Source organism: Convolutriloba macropyga, chromosome 10, assembly GCF_964194025.1.
Source record: "Convolutriloba macropyga chromosome 10, txConMacr16.3, whole genome shotgun sequence".
NCBI lineage: Eukaryota > Metazoa > Xenacoelomorpha > Acoela > Convolutidae > Convolutriloba > Convolutriloba macropyga.
In genome coordinates, this window is record NC_134477.1 from 42,562,978 (window position 1) to 42,578,596 (window position 15,619).

The window sequence follows — 15,619 nt, forward strand, 5'->3', positions numbered from 1 at the left end:
GTGTTTCTTTTGAAAGTTTCAAAATTTTTTTTTGAAAGTTTTAATTTTTTGTACGCTTTACTGTGAGGTAAGATAATTGATCAAACTTTTGATTTACTTGCATTGATATTTAATGATTTGTGTTCATCGGGTTAGTGCAACGTTTTGATGAACGTGATTTTCAAGTATTCAGTTTTTAAATTTTTTGCTGCTTTGTTTTTGAGTTCTGTATCAGGTTGAAATCAGATGTTAGACGTTGATACTACTTAACATAGCCTCGTCTGACTTTTCAGCCGTTCGACTAGTTTTGATCTTTTATGTTTCGATGTTGGAAGCAAAAAATTGTTTTTGTTTTCTTTTTTTTTGTATATTTCGCTCGAAACATACGTACACTTCTAGCTTGTTTCATGGTGCATTTTGGTCGATTTGCTTTCATTGAGCAGGTGTCCATACCTGTAGCTGGCATAAAACGTATATAGCTAAGGTGTACTAAAGAATCGAAAACAGAAACTTATGAACCAAAGAGCCTTTTCATAGATGCTCACAATTTACATCCTTGTTACTTTTTTTTAAACAAAAACTGTTTACATCCTTGTTGCTTTGATTTGTATTTCAATTGCTATGGAGGTCTTGAGTATCATTCGCCGTTTGCTTTGTTTATCTACAAGTTAATTTTGCTTGATGCCACTTATGCATGCTAAGCTATCAGCGGAGCGGAGCTCTCTTGCGGTGATATTGGTTTTTTTGTTTAGTCGTTTGACACTCTATTTCGTTTTACAATTTTTTACGCTCCAAACGTCAACGGCAATTTTGTTGATATTTGATGCCGCTATTTCACTGCTCTTTTGCTACTTTTATGTGCGTGACGTTATTTCTTAATCTAATCTGCGGTGAGTTGGAAGCTGAATTGAAGTTTTTAAACATAACTGACTTAGCTCATTCTGTAAATTACTCTGTACTGTCTACAACTTTGTAATTATTTAGTAAGTTCCTTTTTGCAAAATCCTGCTGCAAGCCTTTTAAGGAATGTTTGCTGCCATGTATATTTACTCTCGTTAAGGAAGGAGCGTGCATAACTGCAAAATCGAATGAAATTGGAACGCTTTTTTGTAAAATATTTTTTTTCTTTTGTCCACCCAATAGGGATCCTGGGAAAAAATACCAGCTAATTTTCTTCAACCTGCCGTAATTTTTTTTGTTTTGATTTTCATCTTATGCCACGTTTTTGGTTTGATGAAGAGACAACTCAGTAAGAATTGAAAGATTTGTTCGATATAGTATGTTATGGTTTGCTGTGATTTCTTCAATCTGGTAATTTTTTATTGACAATCGGAGATCTTAACGATTTTTTGTGCAGCAGATTTTGTCGTTTCATATAAATATATTTGCATGCCCACAACTATTTTTCATTTAATTTTCAACACCTGTATTCAGACACCATATTTTGAAAAAGCCAATATACTTGTTAAAAATAAACCACCAATTCACTTGCGTAATTGTGCTTGTTTTTTAAGTAATAACTACGCGCGTTTCGTTTTACTTTGTAATGCGCGTCGACACAATCGCTAGAAAATATTTTTTTCAAATCCTTGAACAACCAACAGGCATACAGCAATAAATTGATACAAATTTATATAATTGGTTGCAACTGTAGATACGGGTAATTAATTGCTCTTGAACCAAGTTCATAACAATTATTGTACACGTGTAAGTCTTTTTTTAATGCAAAACTTTCGCTTGACGGTTTTGACTTTCCGAGTAACCTTTACGCCCTTGACTTTTTGCGTTTCGTGTGATCTAAAATTCTCTCTCAGTCACACTTTCAAGCAGCTGAACTCAATTGGCGACAATTTAATACTAAAAGTCAAATGAAAAATGCGCCGAAACTGGTGCCATTTTTCACTTTGTCTTAATAGTGGTATATGTTAACCTCTAATGTCGTTATTTGAAGCCCACTATTGATTTTTTTAGTCCCATTTAGACTCCCCCTTCACCCCGGACTGAAGCAGGCTGCAATTGATCGGAGCTCCCACTAATCGTTCGAGAGCAATTCTTCCGACGTTTAGTCGGTTATGTTTTATTATGTAAAACAATTCTGTGAAAGAGCTGCTGTGAAGGAATAATTAGGCTTTTTTGATCTCGTCTTGATTTTTCACAATCCAAAGGACCTGGATTATAATAGGGCGCTGTCTTTTTTAAAGATCTATTCCAACTTTTTCCGAGTTCTTGTTCTCAATGAGAAGTCACGTTTAGAGTAGTGAATTGATCACGTTTCAGTACAAAAAATATAAAAAAGCGAGTAGTTCAAGTGCTTTAAAGTCCAAGTACTTTATTTTTTCAATAGTCTTTAAAAGTGGAGTGAGAAATTGATATTAAAAAAGTAATTTTCGCTTTTTGAGATGTTTTTGTTCACGTGCTGCAATTTCAACGGTATTCTGTTTTCAACGGTATTTCCTCACTAATACAAATATTTTTTCCTGAACACTATTTGGTTTAACAGAAAATGGTTGATTTTTTGCACGTACCTTTGTCCTGTTTTTTGTCTTGGATCCATTCGCTTTGGGATTTAAGAACCTTTTTAAGACTCGCTTCCTATTGAGATTTAAGAACCTTTTTCAAGTTTTCTTGTTGATAGCTACCGGTTTTTATGCTTTGCCCAATCTGTTGTCATAAAAATTTTTGGCGAGGTTTGTGCTTTGCGGTCTTGGTTTTTTTCTCTTCGAAATTAGTGTCATTAATGATAGGCCCATTTGGTTTTGTGATTTTTTCTTACTTAATCTTGTTTATAACAGGTCTCGTCGGCCGTTTCATTCGGCCTAAAATTTGATCTATTAATTCTTTTGTTGCCAATGCTGCTTGAACTTTTATGCCTTTTGGTTTAAGATGATTTTAGGGAATTTTTAAATCTTGCTTTCAGTTGTAACGTTTTCCCCTTTATTCCTGGTATAAATTAAGAAAAGATAGATTTTACATGAATCTCAACGTTGAATATGCTGATTTTACTTGATTCTCGACGTGTTTGCTGTATTGTCACTTAGCACCAGTAATGGAGATTCTTGTTGCTTTTCTAAAGAGGCATAAATAATTTCCATTCTTTGTTTCACAATATAGTGTTTTGTTTTTGGCACTTTCTTTTAAACAATGAGGTTTTGTCCATATTTTCTGTTGGTTGTCTTATTACAGTTTTATTGAAGAAGTTTTCATTCCTATTGGGCTTCCTATTTTCATGTTTTTTGCTGATAGCTAACGGCTTTTATGATTTGCACAATCTGTGTTTTCCTAAAAAGTTTTGTGATCTTGGATTTTTTGTTGTCTTCAAATTTAGTATCATTGATTATAGGTCCATTTGGCTTTCTAGTTTTTTCTCGCTTAATCTTGCTGATAACAGGTCTCATCTGCCTTCTTATACGGCAAAATTTGACCTATTTATTTGTTTAATTTTCATAATATTTAATTTGTCTTAAGTTTGTTTAATAAAGTGACAAACGTTACAACTGAAGGCAAGATTTTAAAACTCCAAAATAATTTGAAAACAATTGGTATAAAAGTCCAAAAACATTAGACTTTTATACCTTTTGTTTTCAGATAATTTTGGAGAGTTTTAAAATCTTGCCTTCAGTTGTAACGTTTGTCACTTTATTCCTGCTTGAAAATAAGAAAAAAATATTTTACATGATTCTCAACGTTAAATATTATGATTGTCAAAGAATCTAATGTGTGAATAGTTTAAAATCATTTTCATGGTATTGTTTTATTGAGAACTTTCCCGTTATTTGTCAGATTTCTCAATTTTGAATTTTTTGTTTTTATTATTTGAACTTTGTTTCTCATCGTCCTCCATTTATTATTTGCGTGCTTTCCAAGCACAGTAGTGCAAACGCTTTTTTGGACTTGTTTTTTTGGTTTTGATAGTTTTGACATCACTAGGTTTTCGAAATACACGTTTTTTTCACGTTTCCAATTCCTTCGTTCATTTAATATATATATTTATATATATACCTCATGCCTAATTTTGATAACTTTTCCGGTATAATTGAGGATAGTTATGTTGTTAGTTCATTCAAATCTTTGGATTGTATTTCATGGCTTGTCCTGCTATGTTGTTAATTGCTCTCAGACGAAGTTTGTAGCAATTATATTAGTGCTGTCATCTTTTTGAATGCAAAATTTTGCCTGGCCGATTTTTCATCTGACCATTTTGACTTTTCTTCCTCTAAAACGGGATAGCCAGGTAAGGCCGGGAGGTCATGACTTCTCTAAAAGCCTTTCGATTCGCTAATCTCTAAGTACGCGATTCATCAAAGCAGTTCAAGAGACATTAATTTTTCATATGAAAGGGTTCATATACCCATCTGCCTTTAACCACCGCCACCCTCATTGGCTAATCGGCTTCTACCATTCTGTAACTAAATTTGTGTGCATGACGTCATTTTCTACTGTTTTCTGTATAGGTTCTTGGGTTAGTGGTGCAATCAATTGATTGATCAATCTTAAATGATTTACGTCACTTAATGAAATGATTTCTACGCTCATTTTTTTAAAATCGTAATTAAGCTTGATAATTAAGCTTGAGGTCACCGAAGCTTGATAAATCTAAGACTATATTACTTGAGAGCCATCAGAGCTTAAAATTTAATTTGAAAATATGGAAATCGGAGTTATTTTCAACCTAATTTTAACTATGTGGTCTGAGCGGTCATTTTCGCGGCTATTTAATGCCATAAACTCTGAGCTTAGTTTTTTCTTTAATTTGAGTAATGATGAAATAATGTTTTCTGTCGGCTAAGTTGAAGCAGAGTTAAATTTTAGGTCTCCATTGCCCGCTTCAGCCCTATAAACACTTCTCAGATCCTCTTGGCAGCAAATCTGGGCATCGATCTCTACCAAACAACAGAGTCATCTCTGGACCTGCTCTTCTGTAACAAAAATGCTCACAATAGATACATCAACGACCTTGACTGGAACTACATGAATGCCAATTTGTTCGCAACTGGATCCAGAAATGAAATCGGTTTCTGGGATGTTAGAGATGACAAAGTCGTCCAGGTGTGATTTGCTAAATTCCTTCATTTGTGCCTGTTGTAACGCGGCTGTGAACACTGCTTCTCTAACTAGCAATGTGTCAAAAATTAATATTGTGATTTAGTGAAGGGTTGAAATTAGCCTCTGGAATGTTTTACAAACAACGTGGCACTGCAGTAGGCAAGATTTTGCAGCCATGCAATTATCAGTTGCCCTCGAACGAATTTTGAATCAATAATTGTAGTCTTCTTTCTTATGCAAAATTTTGCTCGAACAGTTTTTTCTAGCATAGTTTTTTGCTCACTTGAGCGATTTTGCTCTTCGTCAAAATAAACGGGATAAACAGCTGAAGCCCGAGAACAGCAAGTTGTGTAGCTCACTTAGAGCCTTCGAAGGCGCAAATTGTACGTATCACTGAAACTGCTTAGGAAGCGACTATTTAGGCGCTCTCCTTTATTCTTTTTAATTCCGTTTCATTTTGGTTCACGTTCTTTGGTTTACATAATTCACAATTTTCACGTCGAAGTTCTGACTTGCCTCACTAATTGTTTCAATTAATTGGAGTGTAGAATCATTCAACAAATTTAGGCCTTGTAGTGAATACGGTCAAAGTGAAAAGAGCAATGTGGAAGGAAACGGGATTACGGATAAACTGGTAAGGCTGTGTCTGAGTTTAGGAACTCATTTTTTTTATAATTGTGTTATCCAACTAAAACTGCTCGCCAAATTATTTCACGCTTTAAATCGCTTTTTCAAACTTTACAAACTTTAAAAAAGGCGACCAATTTATGTCTTTTTTAAATCGGTTTCTGTCCCATTTGACGTCAAGGGGGTCACCGGCGGCTATTCTCCATCTATCTGCCCTGCCGGCTATGTTAAATGTTTCGTGCTTAGTTTTTACACTATAATGAGTAGTTTAAACAGCAGTTGGCTTTTTGTTACTCATGTTTCTGGTTGTTTTATTTGAGTAGATTGTTGCTGCCTAACTTCGAGTTGTTTCGGAAGAAAGAATTAATTTTGTTATTAATTGCTCTTGAACGAAGTTTATAGCAATTATTGTTAACTTTATAATGCAAATTTTTCGCTTGACCATTTTGCGCTTTTCTTCTAGAACATCCTTTCACTTCTCAAGTGACCTTTTCACGCCTTCTTTCTTCATTGTTGAGTGATCTCTATTGCTCTCACTCCGAAGTAAAGCTTGTTACTAAAATAAAATCGATTGCAGCATAGAAAGAAGAAGGGCCTGATATCCGAGTGGGCAGTGCAAAGAATTGGAGTAATATTAATGATGTGTATTTCTAAAGAAATAAATTAATGCGAAGTCCATCGAAGAAAGAAATTTGTTACTATGAAAGATGATCCAGAGATTGAATAATAATCAGTTTGCAGTTGAGTTAAATTGTTGATTTTCAAATAACTAAGATGGTTGATTTTTATTCAAATATGAACCTTGTTAGTTCATAATTGGAGTAATATTAATGTGTATTTCTAAAGAAATAAATTAATTCGAAGTCCATCGAAGAAAGAAGTTTGTTACTATGAAAGATGATCCAGAGATTGAATAGTAATCAGTTTGCAGTTGAGTTAAGTTGTTGATTTTCAAATAACTAAGATGGTTGATTTTTATTCAAATAGGAACCTTGTTAGTTCATAATTATTGACTAAATAGGAGTTTTTGGTTGCAAAAATTGGATATTTTCCAGAAGAAAAGTGCAAGTCTGATGAAATAACTCCAATTTTACTCAGTCTGTTATAAAATTTAGCACCTCGAAGCCGAATTGAGTTTTTATTGCTTTCCTTTACGAAAGGGCTCTTCTAACAATTTCAGATCGCAACTTCTTGTTACCCTTACGCAGAATTGTTTGAAAGAGAAAAGATTTTTGCAAAAATTTTTGTGGGTGTTGACTGTTTATAGCTTTGAGAACGAATTTGAGAAAGTCGTTAATGTGTAGCTCATAAACTGAAGATTGAATTCTTTTCAAATAAGTCGTCGCAGTGATCTCTTTTTTCTGAAGTGAATAAGCTTCAATATCTTCTTTTGTAACAGAGACTGTTTTTAAGACGAGTAGCTGCAGCAGCAATAAACTAAAGCACCACACTGCAAAATAAGAGAAACATTGTTAATATAATATTCTAACACTTTTCTGTTGTTTATTGTGTCTGAGCTTAGAAACGATTCCAGATTGCTAACTGAGTCTTTTTTCACATAGTCAATATGTGGCTAAAAGGAGTTTTTTATCTAAACTTACTTGCATACTGATTTCACTGGTATATTATTGAAATTCAGTTAAAATGTCGTGTCTGTGGATAATGATTTCAGATTCATCTCAGCTATTTTTTCTACATTTAGTAGTAATTTGTTCCTTGCAAGCCAATTGTCGATTGATTTAAGATCTTAATCAATAATGTTAACACTTTTACAGACGTTTGGCATGTCTTGATATCAATCAGAAATTTTAACTTTTCTTAAATTGATCCTTTCGGAACTCCTTGATTAATTTCTCTCCAAGTGGACGATACTCCATTTACTTCAACTCTTTGATATCTATTTTTCAAATATGATTTTAACCAATTCAAACAATGACCTCTTAATCCATAACTAACAAGTTTATAAACTTGGATACCGCGGTTAATTGTGTCAAAAGCTTTCTTTTGGGTGTAGAAAAAAGTTTGAGAAGCTTTGTCCTATTCTCATTTTCTCAGTAAGTTCAAATAATGCATCAACTGTTCAAATTCTGGACCTCAAGCCGAATTGTTCACTTTAGAAAGTTCGAGATTCGAAGTAATAGTATATTTGACTAAAAACAACACGCTCCTAATTTTTACTCCAGGCATTTAGAAGTGAAATTAGTCGATAGTTTTTTTTTCAGTTTGCTATCGCCTTATGTAGGGAAAAAATTTTTGCTTTTGCCAACTCTTTTGGAAAAATTCCCCTCTTTTTTGAAAAAAAATTGATCAAGACTAGGTATTGTATTATCAATTCCACCGAAGTTATAATTAGAGCACTATATTTTAGATCATCGCCTGAAGAATTTTTTGTCCAGCTGCGCCGCAAATCTTTTTTACTTCGTTTCTAGTTGTTTGGAAAAACTTCAGATGAGATTTCTTCAGATGGAAACCTTGGGGTAATGCAAATTTCACTAATGTTATAATCCAATAGTAGCGAAAAAATTACTAAAAAGTTTTGCATTATCTTCATCTATTGGTTCATTTTTGTCGTTAGAGCATTAGCTCAGAAGCGGTATGCAAGAAAAATTTACCTTTCAACTCAATAAGCAGTTTGAAAGTCTTTCGAGATTTTCCTGAACAATTTATGTAGATAGATGCATTTTTGCCGTTTTGATTTCCTGCTCAAGCAGATGTCTAAACTGCGCAAGTAGTTTCCTGTTCTCCTTTCTTTTGGAGTGGGCCTCATTTCGCTTGCTCTGTAAATTCTTTAAATCTTTATTAAACCATACGGGCATTTTGGATTTCTTCTTTGCATTTCTTATTGCAGCATAAAGGTTATTCACTTCACGGAGAAGTCGAGAGAATTCCCTGAAAGCTGAGCAAGGACAATTATTTTGATATATGAGATATTCATTTGCTTTTAAATGATGTAACAATTTTTTTCAATTACAAGACCAGGGCCTTTTGTAAAACTAATATCACGAAAAAACTTTTTCCCTTTTTGTGTTCAATTTTTGCTGACAGCATTATTTTAACTGAGTAATGATCAGCAATGCCTTGTAGTTCAAGCACTTCCATTTTTTCCTCTAACAAATTTTGATAAATAAAATGATCCAGGCATGTTTTTGAGCTTAAGGTCACACGTGTTGCTACGAGTCGTTGTATATTAAAATTATTTGCCTCAATGCAGTGTTTTGAGTTATTCGGTTTTTTGAGCTTATGTTCAAGTTCATATCCCCACAAACGATCATTGGTGGATCAGCTGAGTTATTGTTTTCTGAAAATCGAGCGACTTTTTCAATGAAGTCAATTTGTTCTGGGTTGATTGTGAATTACGGCTAATCTCCAACTGTTTCCGTTTATATCAATGTCAAGAAAGAATGATTCATCGAAGCGCATTTCGCATTCCTTAACAATTTTGCGACTTTGTATGCATTGAATCATTACCCCACTCCTTCTAAGTTTACGATTTTTTACAAGGAAACTGGTATATCTTGCAATCAGCATGCAACCAGGGTCGCCTTCATCAGTAAGCCATGTTTGCGTTATACATAGTACATCAGGTGTACACTGTTGGCTTAAAACAAATGCTTCCAGATCATTGAAATGCTTGCTAATTGATCTGATAATAACGTTTACAATATTTTTGTTGTTTGTAATGCAAAGGATTGTTGTTGTTTTTTTACATTATCTTTAGGGCGAAAAAAGTTTGTTCGTGTTGATGCGAATCAGTTCTTGTTTCCATTTGATTGCCATCGGAAATATTGTGATTAAGAGAGTCTTGGGCTGTATTTTTAATTGCTCTCAAACGAAATTTGTTGCAATTATTCTAGTCCTGTGATCTTTTGTATACGATTTTTCTCTTGAGTATTTTTCGTCGCACCCATTTGACTTTTTGTCCTCAAAAACGGTGTAAACAGGCAAAGCTCGAAGGGCTTTCAGTGGCCGAGCACATCTCTTAGAACCTTACGCCTTACTAGTCTAAATATGCGATTCACCGAAACTTTTCAGGAGACAGTTTCAGGGTGTGAAGGCAGTTCTGTCTTAAAAGTTTGTCCCACTAAGTCACTCCGGGGCACAAACGGAAAAGGTCCAATTTTCACCATAAGAAGCACACAATTAAACCAATACGTACCTCTCAAATTCTTGTTATTTTTTGATGCAGAGAATAACTTTTTGAGTTTTGAATTTCATTAGGCTTTCATCGAGCCTTTTTGTTCGCTTTGTCTTCATAGTTTGGCTACTATCAACTCATTCAGCAGCTTGTGGGTTGAGAGCAGTTCGTTCGATGTTAGTCGGTTATGCTATTTTCTCGTGCAGGGCAACGAAATGGTTTAGGGCAACGAAATGGTTCTAGTGCCTGTTGTGTTTAAATGTGCACAGCTTAGGATGTTATCATTATATATTTGCAGTAGTTAATGTTGAAAACTTGACAGGTGAAAGGCCTTCCAGGAACTCTAAGTGGAGTGTCTCAGCTCAAGTGGTGCAGACTAGACGAGAGTGTATTGGCAGCCGCACAAGGAAATGACGTCAAACTCTGGGATTTCAGGAACCTCTCTCAACACCTCTTTGTAAGGTTTTTGTTGTTCTAGACCATTTACGGCACAACAGGTTGAACTGCCTGGCAGTGTTTTAGTTGTATTTTAACCATTTTGTTGTATGGAAATCTGCAGCAAATTGGAAAAAGGAGTCTAGCGTTGAGTCTAGTGTCGTATGCCTGGCATTTGTAATTACTCTGTTGAAAATAAATTTAAATTTTTTCTATCCCCTTTCGGATTCTGGCGCAAGTGATTTCCTTGGGATGAAAGTGTAAATGTAAGGCGGTGTTGTAAAATTAATTGTTGCACATTCGAAGAAACACAAAATGTTGACGAAATCTTTGCACTCGTATGAATCTGGACTCATTGTAAATCAACTGTTTAGGAACTAACGGCTGTACAAACTACGAGTATCCACATTCTGAACTGGTCGCCGCTGGAGAACACAATTCTGGTATCGGGAAATGAAGATTTTGCAGTCAAGATAATCGATTTGACCTCACACCTGTCTTCAGAGAACTACACTGTCAGCTCTGTAACTTCACAGCCACACTCCGAGTCATTCTGTGAGGCACTGCGGCTCTCTAAAAAGATGACTTCTGCAAATGCTGGTAGGAATAAAATTTAATCTCAGGAAAGTGTCGTAAAATATTAATGTTTAATAGCCGCGAAGCGATAGCGGAGGTTGTTATTGACCTTCTCCTGGTTTTTTTACGACTCGAAGAGGAGTATTGGTTTTCTTATGGTTTTTTTAAACCGGAAGTACTATTTGTTCGGACAGCGTTTTGACCTAAAAGCGAAAGAGTAAAATTGCCGTGTGAACTATTTTCTGTGTGAGAGAAGTTTTTTTGATCATGCGCTTCGATGAGTGAATGACTTTTCGATTTCGAAAAGTGTTTTTGACAGAATGCCGGATATATATAACCATTTTAAGCCGTTTTGTCCAATTGGCACATTTTTTTGCTCATAGTTTCGTTATTTTGTAAAAAATAGTTTTTAATAGAAGCTATTTTAATATGTGAACCTCTGAAATTGATACCACAGTGTTTTTAGAATCAGATAATGCGTTTTAAATTCCAAATGAGCTCATCTTCCCAATTTTTAAATTCATTTTCGGTTTTTTAAATGTATTTCTTCAATTTTTGATCTTAAAGCGGTTTTTTTCAACAATTAGTGCATATGACAGTTTAGCTTTGATATTTCATGCATTAAATACATCTTTATGACGTGAAGTATTTTGTTTTACAGAATTGTTTTACACATGCTTACCCGATTTTGGCTTTTTTGTCCAATTTTTGTTTTTTGTTTCTTTTTTGGATTTAATCACTAGAAAAAGTTTTCGTGCGCGCTGTCATGGATCCTAATTTACTTAACTGTTAATAGATTAATTTTGTGGCGTTTAGTTTTTGAAAATCTGCAAGATTTTTTCATAAGTACGATATTGAAAAATTTTTTGACACTTTTTGTGCAAAATATTTCAGTGTTTCCAATCTTTGTACTTTTTTGTACTTTTTTTGTACTTTTCCACAACAATTTTTGTACTTTTTAATATATACAGGAGGGTATATATTACCTCCAACAATTTTTGTACTTTTTAATATATACAAGAGGGTAGCTGCGTAATTTTTTTGTTAAATAGGGAAATATAATTGTTTTCTGACTCCATTTTTTATGAATTTGATTTTTAACTTTCAAAAATCAAGAACAGGTCTTTTTGATTTTGCATGTGTTTAATAGCCGCCGTCAGTCTATCAAACGGCTATTGTTTGAGCTCTCCTTTTTTTTAATTCGCGCTAACTTTTGATCGCGTTCTTCGTTTTACCTAAGTCACAATTTTTACGTTTGACTTCTGACTTACCTCACTCACTGTTTCAACTGAATGGATTCTAAATTCTCTCATGCATTGAATTACGCATTGTAGTGAATAGGTCAATGTCAAAGGAGCAACATCGAAAGAAACGGGATAAACCGGTAAAGCCCGGTCATTAAGTAAGTCATGGTGCATTAGGTTATCAAACTTCACTAGAGCAATTGCTAGCTGATTTTAGTATTAAGGTTAATACCGTTCACTTTAGAAGCTGAAATAAGTATATGTTTAGAGTCTAACTGAAACTCCACACTAGAACAATTTTTGAAACTTAGGAAAACTGAGGAAAGTTTTGACAATTTCAATCTCTTCTTTCTTTTTCTGTTTCAATACTTTATCAGCATAATTTCTTCAAGTACATATTTTCTCATGAAGTTATTTACCAAATATGCAAATTCATCTTCAGGGAACTTATAAAGGTAAATATTGAGGCCTTCAGGTACTTAATATGTTTTTCTGTAAACTGTCAATCTGCGGTTTGTTCTAGTAAACATAAACAAATAAGGGGTTGCAGGCCTAGATGGAAATACAGGCTAGATATGGCCTTTAGAAATATCTGAATATGAACTAAATTATAGCACTCTTTATTGATATTCAAAGGAAAAACATCACCTAACTATGAAGCAAGAAATAGGGGCGTGAGGCATGACAGCGCATTTTTAGAACTTATCGGGATAGGCAAAATTTGCACACCAAATAAAAAATTTTGACACAGAGAAATTCTGTCAAATTCTATCTCTTAATTTCTTTCTGTTTCAATCCCAATGTGCGTCTAGCGCGTCAACGGCAGTCTTGCCGGCTATGTTTTTGTTTCTGTCCTTATTGTCCGCAGTCTAGGATGTATCACTCTGTCATTTTACTGAGATCTATAGTAGAAATCAGCTCTGCTTCTATCAGTTGTTAAAAAATAAGGATTTTAGCTTTTTTAGATATTTGTTTACAAATCATTTCATTTGACGTAATGCAGCACTGAGAATTTGCTTAAATGCTATTTAAAAATTTGGTCTGGTATTTATTTTCTACGAATAATATCGGGGTCTTAATTTTGATATCAAACGTTATTTTGCCTGTATTACCTGTTTTTTTTGTCTTTTTGGTGATTAATTTGTGAATTTTTTAACTACTTTGCTGATATTCAAGTCCCTTTTGAGTTTTTTGGACCACTGTAACGTTTTATTGAATTTATTGTGAAATGAATTAAAGCCTCTGGACTGAGGGTTTTTTACAACAAAGGATATAAGTTCTGCAAACTTTATACAAAGGATACAAGTTGCTACAAAGTTGTCTCTTTCTATGCAATTTGACACAAATTGAGAAATTTTAAACATTTTCCCTAATTTTTTCTGTTCCAAAAAAGACATGTTTGTGAGTTCATTAAGGCCAGGCTGATATTTTGCGATTGGATATCTAGGTATTATAGCATGAACCAACGGTTTTCGTTTGGACGTGTACTTGTACATGAAAAATAAATTGGACTTTCCCAATTTTTTTTGCCGAAATATTTTTTCGCTGTTTGACTTAAGATTGTTGTTTTCTCTGCATTGATGCTTTCAGCATGGAGAAATTAGCTATCTGAAAAACCAGTTCTTTGGGTGGATACGACTCCTTCTTTGGGTGCAAATAATATGCGCCCACTAAGCTGCGAGGGCACAAACAGAAAAGATCCTAATTTTGAAAAGCCCTATTAGGGCTTTCTCCTTATAGAGCTTATGCGTCTCATAAAAATGACAGTCCGAAGCTATCCCAATAAGTCTAGTGGTCTATTAAAGGACTGGTGGTCGATCTGTCTATTTTATTTCTATAGTTGGTTCAATTCATGTAACGCCACAAGCGTCTATCGCGGCTATTTTCCGGCAATCTTCCGGCTGTGTTTGAGACTGCAGATCTACAAAGCTATTGCGGCTGTTCTCTGGCAATCTGCCAGCTATGTTTTCATGTTCACATTTCTGTGAACGGTCAGATTTTTGACCAATTTATCAGCTTTTTTCGCAGCAAAATTGCTTTTTTGGAGTAAAGTTTTTGTTGTACCTACAATTATTGCCTCTTGTCAAATTAATCACAAAAGTTGGGATGTTTGGATTGAAAGGTTGCACAGGTTTGATACCATACAAATTCGATTAACTTTCCCTAATTCTTATTTATTCGGTCAAAATGATTTTGAATGGTATGTCGAAAGTTGAATGGTCGATCCATTTCAGTGGAGCCGAAGCAGGTCTTTGACAAAAATCCAGTCATGAAAGCCAAGTTCACTCCATTTGCTAGAACATTCACGACTTGCGACAAGTACGAGAGAATGATTCGATTATACAGCTATGAAGATAGCGAGCAATACGCGTTGCAAAAATTCGATAGCGAGAACGGAAAAATCGTCGATTTTGAATGGACAAGTCATCAGCAGAAGTATCAGCTATTCAGTTTCAGTTCCGACAAGAATGTGCGTGCTTGGACGCCATCTAGAGATCTGTTAGAATCACTCAACGTTAATTCTCGACATGATTTTGAAGATGATCAACTTGTATTTGATGACGATATCAATATGAATGAGGATAATGGTGTTTCTTACAATCACGGACGTCCGAAGGTGTCCATAAATAACGCTGGTATGTCTGTTACTGCTATTCCTCCTCAGAGCTTGTATGGAGATGTGTCTTCCATCAGCAGCTCTTCTCCTGTACACACTTCTGGTATCTCTTCAAAAGGAACCCAGATGGATATGTCATTTAGAAATGTGGGGTCTGACAAGAGATTCGGTGAAAACTTATCTGTAAGTTGGCCTTCTTGTCTGCAAAATTTGAAATAATAGTTGCGCAAGTTTAAAACCTCAAATTAGAATGAAATTACCAATTCTTTAACGATATAAAAACCTCGATTTTGTTGTGTAGGCAACAATACAGGCAACAATAGTTTTTAATAGCCGCCCTCATCTTCTCAGCCGGCTATTATTGCGCTCGTATTTTTTTACAATTCAAAGAATTTGAATTGTATTGGGGCGCTGTCTTTTTTTTTTAAGATCTGTTCACACATTTTCATGATTTTTGAAGTCAAATTGGAGTGGTGATTTTGGTCACGCCGAAACAGGAAATGGAGCGAAAAAGCGAGTGGTTTTGCGGCGTGAATTTTTTTCGCTCTAATTTTAAAGTAGAGTGAGAAAATGGTGTTTGAACAAAAATTCGGTTTCTCGGTAGTGGTTTTTTGTTCACATGCGGCAATTTCACTCTGATTTTTACTGTTTTTTCGATTTTTTGTATCGGATGTTTTTTCTAAATGGTTTTCCCAATCCATTCACAGCTCATTCTAGCCCTAGTTTTTTGTTTGAATTGAATTTTCATTTCTCGCTAGTTGTTTTTTGTTCACATGCGGCATTTTGACATTGATTTTCTGTTTTTTTTTGTTTTTTGATTTGATTTTTTTAAAATGGTTTTCTCAATTCACTCATAGTCCACTCTTGGTCTAGTTTTTCTGTTTAGTCAATAAAAATTCTTTGAATTTTGTTTTTTTACTTCGTCAAACTTTTTTTCGCTTTACCATTTTGCCGCTTTTTCGA

At 34.5% G+C, this 15,619-nt stretch overlaps 1 protein-coding gene across 2 annotated transcripts in view; it reads left to right on the forward strand.

Annotated features, from left to right (window-relative positions):
* The window catches only part of LOC142348141 (uncharacterized), an 87,985-nt gene that overhangs the window by 16,842 nt on the left and 55,524 nt on the right, over positions 1-15,619 (forward strand). For both annotated transcript variants that reach the window (XM_075399346.1, XM_075399347.1), the window contains exons 3-6: positions 4,789-5,025; positions 10,107-10,241; positions 10,594-10,819; positions 14,274-14,839. In XM_075399346.1, the coding sequence (XP_075255461.1) occupies positions 4,789-5,025; positions 10,107-10,241; positions 10,594-10,819; positions 14,274-14,839 (1,164 nt within the window). The remainder of the gene's footprint in view (positions 1-4,788; positions 5,026-10,106; positions 10,242-10,593; positions 10,820-14,273; positions 14,840-15,619) is intronic.